This window comes from Pholis gunnellus (assembly GCF_910591455.1).
Source record: "Pholis gunnellus genome assembly, chromosome: 1".
NCBI classification, from domain to species: Eukaryota; Metazoa; Chordata; class Actinopteri; order Perciformes; family Pholidae; genus Pholis; species Pholis gunnellus.
Window position 1 is genome coordinate 19,001,271 of NC_136528.1, and position 25,715 is coordinate 19,026,985.

Consider the following 25,715-nt stretch of genomic DNA (forward strand, 5'->3'; position numbering starts at 1 on the left):
AAGTCCTGATCAGCACTTTGCCCTCTTGAGCCCAACGTTATTGCGTGGTAGTTGGGGTGGAAGGGAGGGATAGCCACTTCCTTCTAGGCCCCAATCTGAAGAAGGGGCCAAATACAGTCCAACATCAATCACTTTGCACTCCACAGCTTTCCCACTACCATTGTTATAGAGCAGACCGACGGAAAGAGGCCGGTAGCAGGTGGAAATAAAAAGCCCTTTGACGACTATAGGGTAAAATTCCTCCCAAGATCATCACAACATTTACACAAGCCAAAGGGAGCAACGTCTGGCTGCTAGCTCCAGTCTGGACACACACAAATATCTAGACAGAAACATTCTCATATGCTCTGATGCATGAACACATGCAGCCGAAGACAGCCATTAAAAGCACACAAAACAAAAGGCATAGACATATTTTAATCTGCATGCACACATGAGGCAGCCATAGACATACACATGCACATCTGCACAGACAGGTGCATGGATTACCGAACAAGCCTACTGGGCCCAAAGGCCAAAAGTGTCAGGGGTCCCCCTGGCCTTTCCCTACAAACTGACCACAAAGACAAAAAAACTACACAGAGACACAAAATGACTACAAATAGGCCAAAACAACGACAAAACCAGACATAAATAGATTCTCGATGAGTGCGAAAAGGGGCAAAACAACCTCAAAGAAATTTAACACGACTACAAAGTGACAGAAAACAAGCAGAAAGAGATCCAAAACAACGACAAAAAGACGTAAGAAATTACAAAGTGACACAAGACTGCAAAGAGATGCAAAATTAACACATAGAGACGCACAACAACAGAGAGATGCGTAACTATTACAAAGAGACACAACGCAACAACAAGACACTAAACAACTATAAAGCCTGTGTTTCTTGCTCCTATGAGAGGTGGTGGGGATTCTCATAATCCGCCCATGGACAGGTGGAGGGACACAAATACACACACTCACCAACATGATCCCGACAGTTATTAATAACAAACAAAACAGTCAGTCATTTTAGTTTTTGGTTCTTTTCCTGTCACCTGATTGACACAATGTGCCACAAACACCACACCCTTTCCTCTCAGAGTCATAATGCACTCATATTGAAACACAAAGACATCAAACATGATTTCTGTCCGTGCGGTGGAACAGGAGCTGCTAGTGGCCCAAGCGGCATGATTTTTCATGATGCAGATTTTGCAAAAATCAAATAAGACAAAAAAAACAGAGGTGTAGATATTTACAGATAGATATTGGACATTCAAACATTCAACAAGAGTATTCCTCAATAACTTCAAAAAAATCAGATTAGGTGCAGGCAAATTGGTTGAGAGAGTCTTCTACATTTCAGACCAACTTTATTTTCATCTTGGATTCCTCAATTGTATACATAACCTCTAGCTTTGAAAGAAAAACACACAATACGACCCAATGTAACTAGGATTTGTATTTTCCAGCTGTTTAAATCTCCTGTTATGTCATCTATTTTCACTTTGAGCATTTGAACTCAGAACACATGCTTTGTTATTGTTTAAAGGTGGGGGTCTAATACAATCATACTTTATAATTTGATTTATTCAGGTTTATCATAGTCGAAACACTTGTTATTTTTAATATTTTGTGAGGAGCTAAACTTAAACATATAATAAATGGCAGAAGAAGAAAATGACACAGAAAATGAAGCAGCATAGGGGATTTATAAATTCCAGTGCATGCCCAGCTTCTTCAGGAATAAATTGAAATGTTGTGGAATAAACTGCATTATAACAGCTACAGTATATGTGCCTCGCTTTTCTCAGTCCCTTCCTACCCTCTAATTTCCCTGGCACTGCCCACAGCACCCACCACACCTCCCCCACAGCTGTACTCTTCTCTTCACTTGGGATCATAGGCTAAAACCTGGCAGCATCACTGTCACATGATGCCCATGCATGTGATGCTTCACTGGGACCCCCCTCCACTCAGGAAATGCTCTCGGCCTTTTTCCCACCCTAGTGTTCCACTGTGGAGAACCGGGCATTACAACCGAATCCAGTTACCATCCCAAAGCATTCCTGACTGATTCCAACCACTGCCTGGCTATGGGTTCCCACATACAATGAAGATATGCCGGCTGGAGCACTGGGTATCAAGTTGTGAACTACCAAAGCTGTTTATGGCAGAACAGAGAGGTTTGAGCTCCACAATAGGCAATTACCATGCCCACGCATCCCCCTCCCCTTCATTCAATTTGCGGTTTGTCTGTAGGTGGGTTCGGTTGTGCACAGATTAAAAATAGCCAAGCCATTCCAGACAAAAACTGTGAGGGACATGGAACACACATTGCACAAATGATATCTCCCATTGTGGTGTACTGTTTGGGAATTCTTAATTGCTTTTTCCGAAGCAGCTTGCCACAGGAAAATCCCCCTTCAGAGTGAAGAAAAAAAGAATAAGTGGGCTGTGCGTAAACACCATAGATATTATGTAAACGTGCATGTAAACACGTAAGTATAAACCCATGTCGCCCCATGTGCACCCATCAAACTGCTATTGAGGCTGTATCAAAGAAGCTAACCTGCAGCAGAGCCGGTTGTGGCCTGCGTCTGCCCTCCCTCTCTCCTTTGTGTTCTCCACTGTGGTTTCTGCTTCAGCTCTTATTATTGATGTCTCTCCCTGCATCAGACAGACCATGTTGGACCGGCCCTGGGAGGTGTGCGGGGCTGCAGGGCGGGGCACCAAACAGGCTCCCACTCACTGTGTGGGACTGAATCTTCTAGAAAGGCCACAGAAGAAAGGGGCGGTGAAGTGGTCTAATGCAACCTTTTAATGTGCTTTCACTGGACTTATAGGAATAAAGAACTGGATATCAATGCACCTTTTTTTTAATATATATTCATATTAATTATCAGTATTTGTAGAGCAATAGTTACACTGGAGGCGATCACAGGAGCAGAAGTAATTTAACTCAACATGCATCCAAAATTTAAAATTATAATTACGTTGATTAAATAACTGAAACTTGTATCAGATATTATTATTTTTTTAAAGAGGCAGGATTTACTTCATTAATTTGTTTTCAGTGAATTGTAAAATCAACTTTGAGAAGTAAGAAATTATGGAAAGTTATCCCTTAAAAAGTAAGCCAAATAGTCGACAATCCAGTGTCTTTGTTGCTTCCTGTTGTTCCTGCATTAGATTCGTATTAAAAATGTTCTATCAAATTAAAACATCCAATCTTTTAATTGTGCACATTCTTCACTAAAACAGATTTGAAGAACACACACAAACAGTGGAACCAAGGGAAACCTAAGAAATGTAATATATAGTCATAATGATATGGTTTCAATTCACGTTGATGACCAAACACCAGGGACAATGATGGAGATGATTTGGATTTTATCATTCTGTCCCTGACAAAGTTTTGATGTTATATTTTGTAAATATCTTGAATGTCAAAACACAATATATTCTAAAAATCGCCAAGCAGCCAATGCATTGTAAAACTTGAAAATATTATTGTTATAAGTATTGTTATTCATTTCTAATCTTTTAATTTTGCTGTGTAAATTGAGTATGAATAGACAGGCTGTCTATCAACCAGACATATAACACCCTGAACCCACAATCGCTTTTTTTTCTTCATGCTTTAACCTTGAAGTCTAACCTAATTTTTTCATTGTTTTTAACATGTTTTTGTTTATGCTTTGGGTGTTTTGTTCAGTTTCACACGTAAAATCTGCTGAAATACCGACTTAACAGATTTGAAATTATGGAACATTGGAATTTGTAAAACCTCTGGACCTGCCAAATCCTTCCCACTGCTGTCCTTCATGTCACATTATGTGGCGCTGCATGTGATCACAAAATAAACCAGAAATAATTGTATTCTTTTAGCATTGTCTAAAAGGCACGTTTTCTTTTCAACATACAGCTGTCAGAAAACATAACTAAATCTGCGTTAACATGTGACAAACTACTGAATACTGAAATAAGAAAATGGCAATCTGATTATGTGAGTGGGCTATCTTTCATTTGACAATATAGTACACTAGGGACTGTTGCGGAAAGGCGAAGTTTTACTGAGGAGGCCGGGGTTCTCACAATAACGTCTCAATGACTCATACTGAGCTCCCTATCTAAATAAAATAGCACCTTGTGTCGAATGCTTCATAATCCAATATACAAATGTCAAAAGATATATGACCTATACGCTTACATTAATTTATCCTTTTTATTATCTCTGCTGTGGAAGGTCCTTTTGAGATTTGAAATTGCATCTAATATTCATTTGAATCCCTTATATTTGAGTTCAATGTGGAAACAATTCCATTAAAGGTCTGCCGTATCCAAATCGAAGACTCTCAATTATCAATTATAGCTTGCAATAAATGCGCAGCTGATGCTGCAGGTGTGCAGCGGAGGCAGACAGGTGGGCGTATGCCTGTGTGTAACATGTGACACGTGCATGTAAAATGTTAAAATATTGAGACGTATCTCATCCTCTGCTTGAATCACGTGTGAGACAGTAGTTAAATGCATGTCTCTGACGTCTTCCCATCAAACTGTAACGACGCATGGGTCTATAATAAGAATTGATACTTCGTTTTGCCGCTTTTAAAACTCCAGTCAGACAGCAGGGTCCGTCATGCCCATATAGCTGTTGTGGGCTCAATGTCATGCTCAAGGACACTACTGCAGGGCGAATGTTGGCAAACGATTAGTTTCAAAGAGCTCAGTGACATCGCTGGAAATTGTTGTGAAAAGTAACACAAGCATTTTATTAATCAACCTTTTCTGTATGAGATTCTGTACCCAGTGAGTACTTTCCTTTGCAACTTCACACACGGCACACTTAACAGCGCAATGAACTTATATCTTGCAAACAGAATTAAAAAGTCATCGAGCGCACTTCTGCTGCAGCTGATTACCGGAGAGGGTGGTGCCCATCAAATACACTTCAGATCCATGTAAAGACGCAATGCGCGCAATCAGCGGTCTGCTAGCAATCCCGTCCTTTCTCGTTCACATAAACACCACTTGAACGAAAATATACACGGCCACCTACAGCGCAGGGAAAGTGATGAGGGGGTACCCACCTCGACATTAAACTGTTTTCAATTAAAGCGACAATGCGGAGTGAACTACAGGCGACACTGCAGAGACGAAGAGCCAGAAAACCAATTAGGATAGGCTACATCTTTAAATTGTATGATAAAAAGACAGTAAAAATGTCTTCACTCTAAATGTGCATTTAAAATAAGTTCATAAGATGAATGGTTTCATCATGAAAAAATTATAGATTAACAAATATAAATACAACAGTTCTATATTTTATAAAGAAGAATATCAAAAGGTTTATATTCTAAAACGCACTCTTTTTATGTTGAGCATTTCTGCGCAAAACAGCTTGCCACTTGTATTTGTGCCGTATTGCTTGTCATTTTAGTTCAACATAACATAAGAAAAAGAATAAATAAAACCAGAGAAATCTGTATGTTATTATTAGATAATCAAATTATGGTATCAAACATGTGCAGGCCCTCTGACTAAAATGTAGACAATTTGGAATTTGTCAAATCTGCTGCCAATACATTTAACTTTTTTTTCTATTTGGTTTTTACCTTCATGGGATTATTTCATTGTATGTATCTTTTCCATTTATTTGAAATAGTATTTATAAAAATGTGTTTACCTTTTTTTCTCGCCAAACTATATGGCCTCTATCAGTTCAAGACAATTGTTATAACACACGACATCAATTACATGTGAATACGTTAAACATTGAATTGGAAAGTTGTTTGCTCTACTATATAGCCTATAAGTGTTGCAGCAAAACCTGATTCAAGTTCAAGTTGGATGAGTTTACTGCAGTTGATCGATCGCTCTGTCGTACTGTCCTCCAAACAAAGTCCATGCGGCCTCTCAGTGACCCTCTGCAGCCCTCCGAGGAGAGTAACTGGCTTATTTCTCAAAGATGATCGATTGTAAAAAAAAATGTAATCTACAAATTCTGCACTTCAAATGATCTGAATCACTCTGGATCGGGCCTTGTCTCCCCAACAGTTCAATATGTGTCTGTGAGGCCAAATCAAATTACGCTGCTGACCGCTGCAGCTGTTGCATCTAAAACCCGCCTGCGTATTTGCCTATATGAATAAGCAATAATGTTGACGTTTTGACTCTGTCTCCTGCCTTGCTTCCATGATGTAGCACAATGTAGTCTTGTCGTGTCTGGGAGAACACCATCAGTAGGCTAATATCAAGATTTTAATGAGCAATGAAGAAACTAATCCTCAAAAAATGCATGCAAGATAAAACTGAACGAACTGTCAATATGTAAGTAACAATGTTGAGGTGTACGAGAAAAAGGCCTGAATGATACATATTTGGCCTGTTGATGTGTTCCATTGTACAAGAGTTGACGGACTGAAGAAAGTAGCCAATAAGAAACCATCTACATTTCTGCAGAACGTTGCAGCATTTTGAGGGGTCCAACATTGGTTCAGTGCACTAAATAACGGTAAGACAGTCCGGAAAGCCTGTCAGGACTGTGCACTCTGCGGTGTACCTCCACCTAAGTGGCCGAGCATTCCTGAGGATGCAGCGCTGTCAAATATTTCATGATGGGACGTCATGGAAAAGTGCATGACTTCGTATGCGATGGAGCAACAGGGAAGCTCTGACCTCGGGACTCCAGCCTTAGTAATGATGACGAACATAATCGGCCACCGACGATGCAACAGCAACTATTCCCTTGTAAAATACATTCAAATTGTGTGTAAATATATTCTGGAATGCTGGATATAACATTATATACATAAATATATTATGATGATACTTGCCATTTCGGGTTGATAACTGTAAACTTAAACTTCAATTATGTAATACAAAAAAAAAATAGATATTTGTATTGGTGTAAGGAGAATGGGGGAGAAGCGCATCACAATTCCGCACTGGTGGTTTGCGTAAACATTTAACCACGGACACTGGCTTTGGATGAACATGCAAGTTAGAAGTATATATGTAGGCCTATGTACAACAAAGAAAGAACAACATGACATGGGGCGAATGAGCGTGTCGGGGGAAAAAAGCGCCCTAATGGAATGAAGTCATCAGCGGTAATTAAATGCAGTGGGCAGAGAGGGGACGGGAGCGCGCCTGCCCCTGGTGCACGCTGGGTGGTCTACTACCCTGATAAATGTGTGGCCCTCACTCCAGGCGAGTGGCCGGGCAGGCATCGGTTAAAACAATACTTACATTCATTTATCCATGAGTTTAAATCTCCTCTGCAACAGCAAAAACTAACAGTGACACGCCTGTCACCTTTGGGTTGAACATGAGAATTTTACAATTATTGTTTTCTCGCCTGTAACAAAAGAGGGACTGGACATTTCCGGTAAACACCAATAAACAATTTGATATTTCAGTTTCACTTCGAAATTTGATTTAAATGTATTTTCTGAAATTAAATCTAACGTACAAACATGCTGCCACATTATTTTTCAGAAACATATTATTAACAGAGCTACTAGTGACCTTTACGCACAGGCAACAACGTCTCCAAACATAGTCTGGTTTTAACGCACAGGGCAAAAACATTTTCTCCGGTGTTACTTTCCATTGTGTCAAAACCAACAGTCATCATAAGCATATATAGAAACAGTAACGGCGGCAGAGATCAGAAGCGCAACAAGCTCGACTAACTGAACCCATGGAGAAGCACAACGTTGCTGGCTGCCGCTATCGAGATCTCCAGGGAACAATAAGCAATCTACTGTCAACAGTTTTAGGTTATGGACTGATCGTCTTTCAGTAGCTCTCGCTCACAGCTGCGTAAAAGGCAGTAAAACGAACTAAAATTAAGCGTTTCAACTTCAGAAACACAGCAAATAAACAAACTGGCGAGCATCTTATTCCGAGAGAATTACAATTTAGTTTAAGCAAAAGCCTTGAGGTATAATTTAGGCTTCGTTTTTCTCATTATTCTATAGGATATAATGTCACATAAAACCAACTAAACATCCACTGTGGCTCTGAATTAAGGCGGCCACAGTGCTGGTAATTTTCTGACTCAGAAGTGTTAATCCACTTTACCTTAATTCCTGGATCGTTCGATGGTGAACTGCCTGCAGGAGTCGATCTCAAGTCCCCGTCCGAGTTTCTGTGCTCACAGCTCGGCAGAGCTTCCACCTCACTCCTCCTGCATCCCTGCGTAAATATTATGACTGCATTATACAAACAATATTCATGTGCAAAAACGTCCAACATCACCACAGGACGCCGCGAACAGACGGGCATATCGCATCAGATTGAGTATTAGTTGATCTAAAGGGGCTTTTGCTTGATTTTTTATTTTAAGAAGGCCAGGGAAAATGTTTACATTTTGCTGTATAAACATCCTGCCCATGTTCCTGTCTATCTTTTACAGAAATCAAGAGGGTGGTTTTGAATAAGAGGGGCATGTTCTCTGGTAACTACTTTTGATGCACTAAAAATGTTTTATTAAATATTTCATGAATTGAATATCAAAGGAGACATAAGCTATTTGCCGTGCTGGTGAATCTAGCATGTGACCTGAAATTAAGAGATACAGTTTGCACTGTAGGTCTATGAACCCATATTTATATCACTAGCATCGATATTCAGTGTTGAAAATAATAATACAGATAAAATAAAGTTACATTATAAAACAGGGAAATCACAATCTGCATCTGGTACTATCATTATGTGATAATATAATACATTATAACCAATCAAAATTTATTATATTCAATAGCGTACAGAATATAACTTATTAAAGGCTATATATACAGTAGATTCCCTATTTCTATGTAAGGAATGGACAAAAAAACATTTCCCTTAAAAGTGAACGCACACAGATGTGCATGCTTACAGCCCACCACTGGAGTAGGAGGGAACTGGGCGGGTCTCTACATTAGGATGGCCAAGACATCCAGCTTCCAATGCGCTGATGGCAACAGATAAGTAAAAAGTGAGCTCCTCGGACGCACGACAACACACCAACTGAAGTGGAAAGCGGCTCCTGTTCTGCTCCTTATCCCATTTCGGACGCTTCGTACAAGGCGGTCGGCTTCAGACTACTGCAGGACTGAATCAAAAGGACGAAGTCAGAGTTAAGAAGACAGTCTTTGGCTCGTGCGTTAAGTTTGCTTGGTTACCTTTTTTTTTTAGCTCTTTATGACAGCAAATAAGTATCTTACTTTGTAGTGTTTATAGCTGGAAAGGTGGAAAGCAACAATTTTCGTTTGCCATCTCGAAGACAAAATTGAACTAATGACGGCAGAGGTCCAGCAGCCCCCAGCGCAGACTCCTGGCCAGAGCAGCCCGATGTCTGCCCCGGAGAAGCCGCACGGACAGACCGCGGTGATGGAAACCGCCTCCTCCACTACGAAAACCAAAAAGACAAACGCAGGGATCCGCAGACCAGAGAAACCCCCTTATTCATATATTGCTTTAATAGTCATGGCTATCCAGAGCTCCCCAACCAAGCGGCTGACGCTCAGTGAAATATATCAATTCCTGCAGAGCCGCTTCCCGTTTTTCAGGGGCTCATACCAGGGATGGAAGAACTCCGTGCGTCACAACTTGTCCCTGAACGAGTGCTTCATTAAGCTGCCCAAAGGCCTTGGCCGGCCAGGGAAGGGACACTACTGGACTATCGACCCGGCTAGTGAGTTTATGTTCGAGGAAGGCTCCTTCAGAAGGAGACCCAGGGGTTTTAGGCGCAAGTGTCAGGCGCTGAAGCCCATGTACAGCATGATGAACGGCCTGGGATTCAACCACATCCCCGAGTCCTACAACTTCCAGGGGAGTGGCGGGGGCCTATCCTGTCCGCCCAACAGCTTGTCTCTGGACAGTGGGCTTGGGATGATGAATGGACACTTGGCAGGTAACATGGACGGCATGGGTCTGTCCGGGCACACCATGTCACACTTGTCGACCAACAGTGGACATTCCTACATGGGAAGTTGTACAGGATCCAACGGGAGTGATTATCCCCACCACGACAATTCTGCCTCCCCTCTGCTCACCAGCGGAGGAGTCATGGAGCCTCACCCCGTCTACTCGAGCTCAGCCTCGGCGTGGGCTCCAGCCCCCTCGGCCTCGCTGAATAACGGGGCCTCCTACATAAAACAGCAGCCGCTGTCTCCTTGTAATCCAGGGGCAAACTCACTGCAGCCAAGCTTGCCCACACATTCACTAGACCAATCTTACCTGCACCAGAATGGGCACAGTACTACAGATTTACAAGGTAGGCTCAATGATATATTAACCTCTAATTTATCTACTTCAAAAATGTTGCGTAACACTGAGTAAATGAGTGAGAAATTTAAATCATAGGAATTATATGATTCAGCAATATTTACAAATGCCAAACCATTTCATTATAAGAGGGTGTAAACCATATTTTCTACGTAGGCTCACATATTTGTCTTCTGCCAAACGTGGGCCTATATCATTGATTTTCCTTATTTGATTATCACTGCGTTTGCGCTACAGGCTACAGGCTTATCTCATATTGTACAAAACGGAAGAAAAACTCAAGCCCATTTTGGAAATTGATGCAACTAAAAGAAACCACGTATTTTCTCCCACGGAAATGTACGTTTCATTCTGCTCCGATCGAAACAGACTACAGTACTCCAGATAAATAAAAAAATAGGGGTTTCAAACTCGCACCGTTTCAGTTTCTGGAAGTGATACATTTGTTTTAAAAAAAAAACCCGCATTGAGAGTCTGTTAGGATCCTTGCCAATCTTGGGGCAATAAAAACAAGCGCGGTCAGGACTAGCCTGCCTTGCCCCGTGGCCCGGACTCCTCTGGGACTGGCGTGCAAAAGGGCCACTGTCAATTAGCCCTGAAGCTGCTCTACTTTTAACAATCTTAATCGCGCTTGCTTAATGGCCGTGGAGTCTGTGAGGAATGTAGGCTACATATGTAGAGTTAGTAAAACAAAATGATGTTCTATAAATGTCTTCTACCAATCCATTACACAATTTATCTTGAAAATGAAATTTGTAATCTTCGAGAAAGTTAGAGTGTTAGATCCTGAAGTTGTTTCTAACACGAATCTGTTATTCATATTATATTTTACGCTTTACACTTTCAACTATCAATGGATCCCTAAAATCAAAGTCAAGGCTGGCTGCTCTCAGATCAAATGTATATCATGTATAATTGACAATTAAATCCTACAGAAAATATGTATCTAACTGTTATATTTTCTAAATGTCTGTGCTATGTAAGCTTCAAAAACATGTTTAGAAGTTGTCAAAGTCTAATTAGACCACGGTGTGACCTTACATATTGTCATTGTTTTTAATCCATATTTGAAATTTCGTAGGTATTCCTCGGTACCATTCCCAGTCTCCGAGCATGTGTGACCGAAAGGAGTTCGTCTTTTCGTTCAACGCCATGACGTCCTCAACTATGCACTCACCGAGCAACAGCGCATACTACCACCACCAACAGGTCTCCTACCAGGACATCAAGCCCTGCGTCATGTGATGATATACCCACGGACACCTGCAGACCAGAGGACGGTGGCACAGACTTGAGCCATGCAGCGGGGTGAACTGAAACGAGAACAGACGAGTAAATAACCACTGAGAGACATAAAGGCATGCCCCGGCCCATGGAGAGCACTCACTGCTTCAAGTAGACCGGACTACTTTTCTGTTTCACACAGCGACAAAGACGCGGAGACAGGCCACTCACAAAGCAACCACATAATAATAATATATAATAATATTAAAAAACTTTTTCATGCCATCAACATCGACCAGTGGGGTAAAGGCTGGGTGTATGAAACCCTGCTGCTGTTTGGTACTTAGTCCTGCAGAGCGGATGACTACCACTTCACACTTTTGTTAATGTTTATTCTTCTTGTTAAAGTAGGTCATTGTAAAAATGCACACGTCCATTTTCTCCGTCTGACTTGTTTTACTTTTCTTTTCTCTGACAAATTAGATTGAGGCTCTTTTTTTCATTTTTGGACTTTCAACGTTGAATTGTAAAGGAACAATTATGGACATCACATAAAACATGTCCATATATATTGTGTAAAAACGATGAAGGCACTTTTTCAATAGCCTAAGCGCATCTTTTTATTTATTCTGTCGGCCTACATATTTTAATTTTAGGCGAATTGGCCAAGGAGGTATATTCTTTATTGGCAATATTTGTCAGAACGCTTGTTATTGTTTTGAAATGAAAATGGAGGATATATTGTAAGCACTGTTATGTTGTTTGTGTTAGAGATATGTAGACTATTAATTTCAGCACTGTATATAATGTTAGGGAAATTAGCAAGGGTCCATCAATGAGGGCTAATTTTTAGGCTATATTACAACAAATCATTTGTAAGAAATAAAATATATCTGTTCGGCTGTTTAAGCCTAAATCCACCAAAAAAAATTTGATTTCATCACACACCATGCCAAATGTTTTCACTGCAAACAAATCTCACACCGGTCATCACTTTTACACAATTAAACCAAAATTAGCAGTATTTAAAAAGTGAAGCAATTTCTGCTTTTTCCTGAAGCATCACAATATAACAATTGAACAGGACTCCAACATAAATGTGCAGGCCTGCAATTAATGAATCAATCAAATTAAAAAGGAATCTGATTTCACGTGGCTTTAATCTAATCTTTGAAGCCTAAAAATGAAAGTATAATGGGAACACAAGGTTCACAATATTGTACAGTAGTACAAATGTTAATATCACAGTGGTGTCCTGTTATAATGCAGTTCACAACTGAGGCCAGAGGCTGACAGTTTAAGGAGGACATGCCTATTAATGAAAACTGACATTGAATAAACTAATCTGATTTTCCACAAAATGATTAATTGAATATAGATTTTAAATAAAGGGTTTACAAAGTCAATCGTGTTATGCCCTCTATAATGAGAATGTAAGCAAGTAAGGCGTAATAACATCAGAGGCAGAGATCTCAACCACGTTTGGTTACCGGTTGAAAACCCTGCAGTACTTCGCTCGGGCTGGTTAGTTCAGTTGTTTCCCTCAAAAACATTTTGCTCAAAGGATGATTCTGCTCAATAACTCAGGGGAGTCCAAGGAGCACTAGCTTTTGAGAATCTACACAAAGAAATGGGCTAAAATAAAATGAATTTCCCAAACTAAAAAGAGGTTCAGTGGGCTTTACATAAAATATGAAGGGAGGCGAAAGCTTTGTTCTTCTACTTAAATATTACACAAACATCAAGCTCAAGATGTATTCAGAGGCACAGGAATAAGATGTCACGAGCGAATGAAACCAATTTACTTATATTACAAAAGGAACATGAGCCAAAATGTTCATTTGCTTCCTTATTTGATTATAGCAGCAACAATTTATAATTGTTAGTTTTACTGGCTGCAAGGTATTTTCATATCAATTGGTCAAATAAGAAAGTGTCGATATCTTTTAAGAATTTTAAACTATTTTAGTTCCAGGGATGTTTGTGGCGTTGAAAGTAACAGGTGCTTCAAATGTAGAAAAACATGGCGGCCGTGATCTATTTTTTGTGAGCACCCACATAGTTCACTCAGTCAAGTAACTGAATTGTAATTTAAGACGTCTTCCTATTACTTTGTAAGTTATGTTGTCGAGGCTTGTGTGTACATAGATCTGAACGTCAGTCCATAAGCATTCTGTGTTTTAATACTCTGGTTGCTTTGAAATCTTACATGACCACGGACTGAACCCCATGTAAAATGAGCAATGCCATCGAGCATAGGGATAGCAGGCTCAACAGGAGTTGAACAGCGCATTAACAAAGCGATGACATTTGCCGAGGTTCAGTACTCTGGAGGGGCAGAGGGAGTGAGATGGGGCTCCACAGCTGTTCCCTCACCAGGCCTGGATGACAGCTCCATAAAAAGCCTGAAGGCCTGCTCTGTGCAGACAGACATGCTGTGTGCTTGCGCCGTCAGTGAAAACAGTACACTCATCCAACACCGCAGACTGACACAAGAGTGATCAGTTACCATGTCTGTGCAGAGAAACATTAGATTCATACATTACAGGGCACGAGATGCATGTTTTGGGGGGCTTAAGTCTGGAGGAGTGCTTGCATGAGTTTAATTCTTAGGTTTTCCAGCTAACGTTATTTTTTGCTCTGTACCAGCACCATTACCAAAACAAGTCAACAATGAATTGTAACCCTAAATGATGTATTACTCAAAACACTAACTGGATGCATAATTCAAAGTTTCCTTAAAATCACCAAAGTAAATCAATTTTGTTTGTGAGCTCAATGATCTGAGATATCATGCTTTTAGTTGAACTTTTGACATCTAATTACTCATCAGAACAATCTGTATAATTTATAAGGATCGTTTGAGGGGTAACAGGCTTTGTGACGACTACAACAAAGTCGGAGATTGGGGTTTTTCCAGGTTGGCAGTTTGATCTCAAAAAAGCACAATCAGGTGCAATTTCCTAAATGCCACAAAACAATGTGAAAACACATCACCCCTCAAGCCGTTGTCGAAACCAAAGTAAGATACTACAGTTTTGATTAAGAAAAAGAAAAAACAGACACTTAGCCAATACAGACAAATGCTTCAATGGAGAATGTTACAATAGGTTACAAACTGATGCATTAACACAAGAACAGTTCAGCCGGCACCGTAGCATCTCTTAACCGTTACATGGTGAGCCTGGCTTCATACTCAAACTGGCCAAACCAAACAGGAAGCCATGAATGTGTCATTTCTGTCAACAAAAGATACAATTATCACCGTTTGAATTTACAATGTCCATTCCCAAAAAAGTAGAAACTGCAAGGAAGTAGAAATCAAAAAGCATAGCTCCAACAAGGCTACAAAACCCCTCGAAATGTTATTTAAAAATAAAATAGGTTTAGATCTTTATAATCTGCATCTTTTGAGAATACCTAAACCCTGGGCCGTATTAAAGGATGAATTGTAAAAAATTTCAAATGAGTCAGAATTATGACTACAATTATGGCCATTTAAATACAATATGTTATCAAAATTGCATAACAATTTGCAAATATGTCCACATCTTCAAAATCCAATTGATGTGAAATGGATCACATTAGTATTTCGCAATGAAATGGCAAAAGAAAAATGCTACAATTTAAATATTACAGATTTAGTTGAAAAACGTGTTTTTAAAAAGAATCAACTCCTGTGTAGTCAAACCTAATGTATATGGATATGTTAGACCACGGATCATCAGGATGGTATAAATTGCTTAAATGACCACATGGTTGCGCTATCCGCAACAGAAACTAACCAGTTCATCAGTTGACCCAAATGGTTTCGAGATCAACAAGCAGACAAACGGGTATAAAAACAAGACTCCCTTGAAGGAGGCAACTCTGATAACTGGTTGTGGAAATAAAATGTATTGAACACTTTAAAACAATTTACTCTACTCTCGATTTTAACAAATAAGACTGTATATACAGTCTTAAAAGGAAAATAACTCGTCCATCGCTAAGAACTACTCAAAAAAGCACCTTCAAAAACTGAAGGCTCTCGGGACACAGACCGCGAGGAGTGTGTGAATAAACAAGGCACATTAGGTGTGTTGTTACGTATTATGAAATGATACATGTACAAAATACCTTTTTAGTGAAATGCTTTTTGATTCAACTATTGCATATTCTATTCAAATTGTCTAAGCCCATTAGTCTTAGCCTTCAATTTAGATGTCTATGGTTCAAATAACTGATGTCCTCTTGTAATAAATCCAAAAATATCAAAAAACGAACTTATTTCTTCTTAAGGCAATTTTACGTTGCTCCACAATTAATACTTTTTGGGCTGAGTATTGCTTATTGCTATTACTGCTCAGTCTTTTCATTGGTGTCACTCTCAGTATCTGCTGGCGCCGTATCAGATTTCGGAGGTGTTGATGGTCTTGGTCTCCGATTGGACTGTCCGGACCTCTTGCCTCCACGCTGGCTCTTGGCCAGCTCAGCCTGCAGACTGTGGCCATTCAGACTGAGATCCTGCAGAGCCTCCAAGGCCTGATCTGCAGCCTGAGGGTCGCTGTAGTCCAGGAAGGCCCTGTGTTGAGCTCCCTGCCAGGTGAGCCTCAGTGGGGCGGCCTCCCTCTCTCTGAGGGCAGCTTTCAGCTCACTAACACGCAGCCCAGCTGGGATTCCCCCCAGGTAAACTGTGGTCACACTCAGAGGGAGCTTACGTTGAGACATGACTTCACTTCCTCCCTCCTCTGGGCCCTTTTCCTTCAGGTTATCTCCTCTATTTCCCTCTCCTCTATTTCCCTCTCCTCTATTTCCCTTTCCTCTCTCATAACCTCCCCCACCATCTCCTCTGCCTTCTTTCCTCACTCTAGCTGGGCGCTGTCTGGCTTTCCTTTCTGACTCTGACATTTTCTCCTGTTTGAATTCTCCCATATCATCCTGCTCTATGTTCTGCCTTGGCCTCCGTCTAGTTTGCCTTTTGGGTTGACCGGTCTGCAGACCAGGCTCTGCTTCAGGGGGCGCCACCCCCAGTGTTACATCCTTTCCAGCCTCTTCCTCCAGAGCACGCAACTTCTTCAGGATGGGGATCTTCTCCAGCTTTTCAATGTTCAGCTGAAGACACAAAACTCGACAGGCTCAGTAAAGCTGAAAGAGGGGTGTGACACACAAACACAAACAGCAAACAAGAAGCCCTCTGAGCCAATGCACCATACCTACGGATAAATTAGATCAATGCAAAAGCTGACAAATTAATTGGTATTATTCCTCCTATACTATAGTAATACCTATCTTTATAGCAGCAGGACATCTCATTTCCCAAGCAGTTAAAAATAAAGACTTCCATCTTGATTTGTTGGGCCTGTAAAGTGTCTTGGCAGCCTTTGATACAGACCGGTCCTGTAAAGGATGTACAGGGCTATTGTTTTTAGACTGGCCCGTATGACCCGTCGTTCCCCTGCAGAGCATATCTGGCAGGGCAGAGGAGCCTTTGATGATCAGACATGGCCTTCCTGCCAGTGAGGTCACTAGGTCCTGTTTACTTACATGAATGTCTTAAGGAGCACAGGACACAGAAACTATCCACAAGTTAAGAATAATGCTCCCAGCAGGTCTAATTAAAGACAAATGATCAGGTGGGAAACCACTCGACATCCGTCTGTCAGTGTCAATGAATCAGTAAAGTTTAAGGTCCCGACACATTTATATATAGACGGATGATAAAGGTTGCTATGTGTCTTAGTATACAATGTATATAAAAACTAAAACACTACCTAATATTTGTATTATTACTGATTAAAAGAATGAATAGAAAAGATAAAAAGACTAATATAGTGGAACTTATTAGAGCAGAGGAATGAAATGCATACAGAGAGACAATGAAGTAGTGAGTCCTCTGCTGAGATGTGGTGTCACTACATGTCCGTTAGAGGGCAGTGTCGCTGAGCAGAGACTAAAGGTTTTGTTAGGCGCTCAGTCAGGACAGAGCATCTCAATTCAATAAACTTTTATCTTTTCCAGTTTAACAGAGATAGAAACAGGCCACAGCTAAAATTACAGCACAATTGGCCTCCAGATGTCTTATAACACATACACATAATAAACAAAATCATCGGTTTGTAACACATTATATTTTAATTGGGATGACATCTATATTTAATTATCAACTTAATTGTGTTCATTATGATGCATTTTATCATTGAAAATGTACTTTTATATTATAATTATATACGTAATTTAAAACAGAGGTTCTGATTCTGTAACGATGAATCACTTTTTTTTCTCATCAACTGGTTCAACATTGGGTTGAACCATCGTGTTATGTATGTTAAATGTGTATTTCCTCAGTCCGATTACCCTTGTGCCTCCATACCGTTTATTATTACAGTTACACAACTCATAAGTCCGTTCCATTATAAGATTAAAACATTACACAAGGACTGACTCACTGATAGGTTGCTTTTAATTAAGCCATTATTAAAATGGATGTAGTGGTGATTTATATCCTTTATCTTGATGCAATATTTTAAACCAACCTTAAAGCAAACCAACCTGAAATGGAAGTTTGACCTACCACTGTGTATGCCTGTATTGTAGACTTGCAGTAGCACTAGACACAGCAAAGAAAATGTATATGAATTTACCTTATTCCAGAAGATTCCCAGTGGTTTGGGGTACGGGTTATTTGTTTTAATAACTCTGGTGGGTGTGAGGATGAAGTCCACAGTCAGGTCATGGCTTTCTACGATCTCCTCTGGAATATCCACCACCTGAACGCACACACATTCCAATCAGCACCGAAACTACATGCAAGTAATCATGTGTTTGATCAACAAATTTATAACATTTTAAGAATTGATGAAGAAAATTGTTTGTGTAAATCATATTTTTAAGTTACAACTTATGAAATATGTGCGTACACACATCACGTGAGACCTTTGGAACTTGTGTCACGCATTTGCCATAAATTTGGACATTTTACACTAGAATGCAGATTAGTCAAAGAATATACACAATGATTTATCTCACCACTGTGGAGAAAGCAAGCACCACTTGACAAGTGACATATTTTGTGTTTGTTTATTTATTTTTTATATATATATATATATATATATATATATATATATATATATATATATATATATATATATATATATATATATATATATATATATATATATATATATATATATATATATATATATATATATATATATATATATATATATATATAGTTATAAAGTGCAGGAAGCTTTAATCAAATAAGTACTCACTTGTACTTGAAAAGATAAAGAGAAGAATAAAGAGCCATGAGGGAACATGTTGAGAACAGAGAGTAAACTAACCTGGCAGTCATGGACAATCGTAACCACCACAGTGGACTCATTCACAGCTCCCATGCAGGCCATCATGCCATACTCCATGTCAGCAAAGCCCTCTCCTTTTCCAATCCGCAGACCTGCAGAAGAGAGGAGAGCCTCTTTTAAAAAGTGTGACACAAAGAAATAGAAAGGTGCCCTCAGTAGAGTGCAGACCACCGCCAGGTGTGTCTGCCAACACCACGGCTGTTCTTATGTATTGTGCATTACATTGCACAATACATAAGTGTAGGATGGAATAACATACTGTTGATTTTGCCATCTGTATTCTTACCAGTCATTACTGAAACCAAAACAAATAATTTGCCAGTTAAATCTGCAACGCGTGTGGCTGTCTGTTTATGGGCGAGGAGTGCGTTTTAATCGGTTTGTTAGATTGTATATACTCTGGGGCTCACAACACTGTTGATCTAACATATTTATACAAATCCATGAATTAATTACTGTGAGGCAAATTTGCATTATCTTTAGGCTCCCAGTATGTAATTGATTTGGTGAATCGTTGGTCACCTTTCTCTGACACGGCCACAGAGCCGACCACGACCAGGTCTACCTTCACCGCCGCATCCAGGTCCACAGGCACACTGAAGTCTCTCACACCCTGATAGAAGAAGTTAAAAGAATTTAGGAATATTTTTAGCTCTTGGGGGTTCATGAATCATAAGACAATTCTGTTTGGGAATGTTAATAAAAGTGCGTAAACTCAAGTTGAAACCTGTGAGGAAGAGCATACGCGTAGCTGTTCTTTGCTGGCATCCTCGGGAGGAGTGATCTTATTGAAAAGGCCGGTACGAAGACGAGGAGTTGGGACCAATAAAGTTTTCTGCGCCTGTGAAAGATATTCCCAAAGATTAGCCACCAGATACATTTGCAGTTACGTAATATGACTAGCAGATGAAAAATGGATTGGAATAAATTCAGTGAGATGGCAAAAATAACAAATGTAATGTAGATTCAAAAACTGTAAAAATGCAACACATTGGTGTGCATGAATTGTACTTCAAGAAGTGAATCAGGGGATGTAGTAATTATTCTTATTTAGCAAGTTCTGGCGTCTCAGAGGATTTGTAATTCTGCCTCTTGAAGTAACTATTCTGAATTTCTAACAACCTAAAATGAACCCCTCCATGTAGTTTAAATTGACAATGTAACAAAACAAAGGACAGAGAGAGAAATGTCTTTAATATAGACTGGGACACTTTGGTTCTTTGTGTGCTACCTGTAGCACTGCAAGCCGGGCACCCTCCAGAGGTTTATCAGGATCCACCTTCACCTCGGTGGACTGGGTGAACACCTGCAGCTCAGACACCTTGGTACAGGCTGTGAAAGCACCCTGGTTGAGAGGAGAGGAAGGTACAAGGTTTTTTTTCCCCAGAGTTAACTTACTTCCAGAGTGACAAAGCGCGCCTGCTGCTGAGGTCTGTCTGGGTTTACTTTGATTGTCTGGCTGGACTTGAACTCCTGCAGGTCTACAAGCCTGTTGCATGCTTGGCTTGCACCCTGGCCAGTAAGTACACAGTAAAAGATGAGCATAGGTGCACAGACAAGACAAGACATTATTGATTCAAAAGTCAGCCAAGAGCGGCTGTGAAAACCGTATACCCCATGGTGTCATTTTATCAATAATTGTACCCATGCATGCATTTACTTTCATTAAAAACCGTTACGTGCAAATACTTTACATGGTTATTTAGTTTCTTACCATATGAACACACTCGGGCTCGTTTACATACCCATTTAGGAAAACATGTTGGTTTTTTTTCAAGAAATGTGCTATATTTATGAAATTGAGCTTATTATTTATACCTTCATGTTTTGTGAGTTAACATATTTGATTCTACATAATAGGCTTCACTAGGTAATTTCATAAAATGTAACGACTTTAAGTGTTGTTTTCTAGGTCGTCTTATTAAAATAAAGCTCTGTGTGTTCAACATCTGTTTTGTTACTTACTACATACTGTCCTGAGTACTCGTGGCCGCCATGCAAAAGACAGTTAACAAGTCACAGTGAGTACACCACCCTGTATGAATAAAAGTTGAATTGATAAGCAGATGAAAGCCTTCGCAACAATGTCGACATTTAATGCCACTGCATGTTTGAGTCATGAGTTTAGTTGTCCGTGTATTAATTTGGTTCACAGCTAGTTATACAGCAATACTGTGTGTTGCTGTATAAAATAAAATGCTTTAACTTGCCTTGAAATTTGGGATTCTGTTGTGAACAGGCCTGGGGAAATTGGCCAGATTATTATCTTCGATGTAGTCCCAAACTTTCTGACGAATGTCCCATTTCGTCGCTCCTGTGGAGAAAACCGTACACCCATTAACTCAAGTTGCGCTAACATTAGCCACGCGTTTACAACGGCTACATATTAGCATGCGTTGACGTTCATTCATCGCGACAAAACAAACGTCACGAACACTTAATCTATCGGATTGACTTCGATAACGTGTTACATTGCGTTGCTGGTGATTTAAATTACTATCTTCGACAACGGAACAGGCTTTATAACAAACTACAAATGAAGCTAGGCGAAGTAGCACTAGCCAAACACTTACACATGCTACACATTAGCATGCATCGCCATTAATTTTTAACGACAAAACAAACAACACGACCATTTAACCTACCAGGATTTATTTTTATGACGGGCTCCATCTCCATTGTGATATTGGTGATTCAAATCAATCTCTGCTACAGCACTATACGAAGTAAAGTCTTACACGTGAGCTCTGTAACATAATACTAACGGAGCAGCTGCGTGTCCGTGTTTTTCCTTGCTACGGCGGCTTTAAAAAGCCAATTTTAGCCAAACGCGAAGCCAAACGCATGTGGGCCTAACGAACCTCTCCGTACTTTCTTCTTCTTCTTCCAGTTTATTGGCGGACTGCAAACCAACGTTTAAGGTGCATGCCACCACCTACTGTACCGGACTGTGTAACTTTATGACAGTTATCATTTAAACACAATAAAAATGTTATTATTTATAAATAAAATACAAATAAATAAATAAAAAATAAAACAGGTCAAACAGTACGAGAGGATCTTTTAACTGAAGTTTATATGACATTATTGAACTTACAACATTTAGGAATAAATGTACATTTCTGTTGGGTACCGGCTCATGTTGGAATAGAGGGAAATGAGGTTGCAGATAAACTTGCCAAAAGAGCATTAAACAAAAATGATATTTTAGAAATTTGTTTTGGGAGGTCAGAAGCAAAATCAGTAATACAGAATTATCTTGGCAGGAAATTTGGAATAATGGCAACAACAGTAGAAATTATAACAACATTCAGACGTCAGTCAGAGTCAGAACTGATGGAAATGAATGTAGGAAAGAAGATGTACTTTCTGTATATTAAGGTTAGGACATACAGGACTCAATGACATGTTATACATCATGAAAAAGACGGTCGAATAACTGTGATATGCAACTGTAAAGAAACTGTTGAACATGTGCTGATAAAGTGTATGTTCACTGTGGAAAGAGAAAGACTGAAGGGCAGGGTGATATATTTAGGAAAGGAGTGGAGCATCAAAGGACTGTTAGAGTGGACAAACAAGTTCAGGTTAAAAGGGATTTATTTAATTTTTTGAATCGAACGGGTTTAATATCAAGAATATAACTTCTATATGACGGGTTTTTTATTATGTTTTGTTTGCTTGTTTGTTTGTTTTTTATTTTATTTATAAATAATACAATTATTATTGTGTTTAAATGATAACTGTCATAAAGTCATGATGTAACACAGTCCGGTACAGTAGGTGGCGGCATGCACCTTAAACGTTGGTTTGTAGTCAATAAACTGAAAAAAGAAGAAAGAAAGTATCGCAGCAAAAAAAAAATTTGCTATGTAAATACAGTATATAGTGGAGTAATGTTTACCCGAGCAGATAATTAGGTCACTCTCCCCTTGTGTGTGTTGTTATCGGAGCTTCTCCTTCCTTTGTTGACACAGCCAGGCGACTGCACGTGGTTCTAGTGCATGTTGGTGCATGTGAGCTTGCCCCACTGTCTAGCTCATGGCCGCAGCTCACCTTCCCGACCAACAGCTTCGTTGCGGAGGCGTAGCACCCCCGTTTGGTGCCCCCTCGAGTAAACATGTGTTAATTCTTTCAGAATGCTTGCCTAGTTTGTACTTTTAGCTCTGTTAGCACTGTTAGCTACCAGCCATGGGCTCAGGCGTATCCATGTTGAGAGCTGTAAAGAGACAATCAAAATGCTCGGAATCTCATATCTTGCACCTTTAACAAAACATTGTATTATAGTACAGTTTTGAAATAACTGCACATTAAGTAAGTATTTGCATTTTTGTTTAATTATTCCTCTTCTACTTCTTTGCTGGCAAGGCAAGTTTATTTACCACCTTTCAACAACAAGGCCATTTAAACAAAAGGCGATGAAAGAAAGACAAGGCGTAATAAAAAGACACACAAAATGGGACTTTCCTCGCTTAAGAATATTAAAAAATATGTTTATAAAAGATGATGTATTGCTTTAAACATATCCAACAGCACACAAGTAACAGTAGCCTGTCGCTAAAAATAAAATAGATGTTAGTCAACTTATCAAAATAAGTATATGATGTAATTTAATAATTTGACTTTCGAAAGATTGCTTATGTACTTTGGACTTTTTTCTACAGTTTCTTTAAACTACATTACACCACCACAATTTCTTAAACTTAACTGTAACCCTAACTGTAAGTCAAACTGGAGAAGCACCTGCACGCCTTTAGGTGTCACGTGTCATTCAGCCCAGTTATTGAAACTGTAACGTCCACTTTAACCTCCATTTTCTCCTGGATTTTCCAGGCAGTCTACAGGTATTAATTCTCAACATTAACATTGTTATGTGTGTATAATCTAGATGCTGCATTCCCAAAGTCCCATGAAAGAACCCATCTCCTCACAGTGTACTTTACCTCCCTGAAATTACCACATTAAACTTAAGCATATGAGCCCTTGCGGTGTTCGGGTCGTGTTTCTCGCAATCAAACTGGTCAGGACTTTGCAGTGAAATTCCAGCGGATGGTTGTGTTTGTGGCGGTTTTGAAGTAGTTGCAGATGGTCTGAAGAATCCTAGTGAAGAACGTTTTGACATTTTTTCCCCTGGTATTGAGAAAATGAGGAGAGTCCTCCTCTGCTGGTGAGCACTCTTTTATACAAGGAGCTATCAGACATGAGAGGAAAAAAACTAATTATACTTGTTAACTTATGAGGAATTTTGTAACAGTATCACTTTAATACATAATTGGCACAACTCTATATAACTGGATAAACATTTAAAATGAATTTAACATAAGTACATGTGCAATGTAAGAAAAGACAACTCGAAAATGACAAGTTAAATTAGATTTTGCCAGCTAAATCTCTGTGGACTGAAAAGGCACAAATAAGCAAGATTTATTTATAAAGCGCTTTTTACAGTCACAAAGTGCTTAACAGGGGCAGAATTACAAACATAAAAAACACGTATGTGACCATATCAGGGCCAATCATTTACATACACACAGAAAGTACAAAATTAAAACATGGTTTAAAAGCAGGCCTAGGACATGGGTTTTTAGTCAAACGCCAGTCTAAACAGGTGTGTCTTGAGCTGGTTTTTGAATGAGTTCATAGAATCTGTGAAACATAGGGGTGCAGACAGAGCATTCCACAACCTTGGAGCTACTGCCTCAAAAGCTCGGTCACCACGGGTTTTAAGGCAAGTGCGTGGGACAGACAGATAGTTTAACACGTTTGACCTGAGAGCGCGGGCAGGTGAATAAGGGTGAAGTAATTCAGCCACATATGTGGGAGCCTGACCGTGTAGTGCTCTGTAAGTGAGAGTGAGAATTTTAAAGTGGATGCTAAATGCTACAGGGAGCCAGTGGAGAGATCGGAGTATGGGTGTGATGTGAGACCGTCGATTTGTCCTAGTGAGTAATCTGGCGGCAGCATTTTGGATTACCTGCAAACGGTTAAGAGCAGCTAACTGAGTGACGAGAAAAGTGTGTTACAGTAGTCGAGGCGTGTATGATCATCTCCAGTTCAGCTGTTGATACTACAGATCTCAGTTTACTGATATTTCTTAGGTGGAAGAAACATGATCTGGACAGCTGCTTAACATGGGGGTCAAACGACATAGATCAATTAAAAATAACCCCTAGCTTGCGCAGGTTGCAATGGGCAGCAGAGGAGAGTGGACCAATGCTCTACTTGATTGTAGGGACAAACTCATCTGGTGCAATAACTAGAACCTCCGTCTTGGTGTCGTTAAGTTGTAAGCAGTTTTCTGCTGTCCAGTCTCTGATGGCATTTACACAGTCCAGGAGCCTAGTTAATGCGAAAGCCTCACTGGGTTTGAATGACAGATGGAGTTGGATATCATCTACATATAAATGATAAGCAACATTATAACCTTTTATAATCGGTCGCAAAGGTAACAAATATAGGGAAAATAACAGAGGCCCCAGAACCGAGCCCTGCGGTACGCCACAAGACTGTGGAGAGGTGACAGACACAAAATCACCCACAGAGACCATTAAAACTTCTGTCAGCGAGGTAAGATGTAAACCAGTCTAACGCTATGCCAGATATGCCAACCCAATCACGTAGCTGCTTAATCAAAATGTTATGGTCTACAGCAGTGGTCGCCAACCCGTCGATCGCGATCGACAGGTCGATCTCGGAGACTTTCCCTGCCGCTCTCCAAAATAAAATTAAAAAACATTTTTTAAAAAGAAGAAGAAAACCTGTGCTTTTATTTTGAAGGGGATTTTGTATGCAGCCTGTCTGCTCATCATCTCCGCTTGTGTGCACGTCTCAGATCAGCCTGACCTCACAATCAGACTAGCGGGAAAGGGAAGCAGTACATG

At 39.9% G+C, this 25,715-nt stretch overlaps 2 protein-coding genes across 2 annotated transcripts; one reads left to right on the forward strand and one right to left on the reverse strand.

Annotated features, from left to right (window-relative positions):
* Window positions 1–9,106: 9,106 nt before the first annotated feature.
* On the forward strand, window positions 9,107–12,515 carry foxf1 (forkhead box F1). Its single transcript, XM_079165483.1, has 2 exons — window positions 9,107–10,253; window positions 11,346–12,515. The coding sequence occupies exons 1-2, from the start codon at window positions 9,275–9,277 to the stop codon at window positions 11,507–11,509; spliced, it is 1,143 nt and encodes a 380-aa protein (XP_079021609.1). The 5' UTR covers window positions 9,107–9,274; the 3' UTR covers window positions 11,510–12,515.
* A 2,047-nt stretch (window positions 12,516–14,562) lies between these two features.
* mthfsd (methenyltetrahydrofolate synthetase domain containing) lies at window positions 14,563–21,625 on the reverse strand. The gene is made up of 8 exons (XM_079174495.1): window positions 21,480–21,625; window positions 21,045–21,148; window positions 20,066–20,179; window positions 19,562–19,675; window positions 19,357–19,447; window positions 18,814–18,926; window positions 18,112–18,237; window positions 14,563–16,582 (listed from the first exon to the last, which is right to left on the reverse strand). The coding sequence occupies exons 1-8, from the start codon at window positions 21,511–21,513 to the stop codon at window positions 15,827–15,829; spliced, it is 1,452 nt and encodes a 483-aa protein (XP_079030621.1). The 5' UTR covers window positions 21,514–21,625; the 3' UTR covers window positions 14,563–15,826.
* Between the last annotated feature and the right edge of the window lie 4,090 nt (window positions 21,626–25,715).

What these genes read in the sequence shown, in the direction of transcription:
- foxf1 (XM_079165483.1), top strand. Translation starts at nt 9,275, where the DNA reads ATGACGGCAGAGGTCCAGCAGCCCCCAGCGCAGACTCCTGGCCAGAGC. An exon ending in CAGTACTACAGATTTACAAG is followed by an intron (nt 10,254 to 11,345) that starts GTAGGCTCAATG and finishes GAAATTTCGTAG; the next exon opens with GTATTCCTCGGTACCATTCC.
- mthfsd (XM_079174495.1), bottom strand. Translation starts at nt 21,513, where the DNA reads ATGGAGATGGAGCCCGTCATAAAAATAAATCCTG. An exon ending in CGTCATAAAAATAAATCCTG is followed by an intron (nt 21,149 to 21,479) that starts GTAGGTTAAATG and finishes TTTTCTCCACAG; the next exon opens with GAGCGACGAAATGGGACATT. An exon ending in CGATTGTCCATGACTGCCAG is followed by an intron (nt 18,238 to 18,813) that starts GTTAGTTTACTC and finishes GTGTGCGTTCAG; the next exon opens with GTGGTGGATATTCCAGAGGA.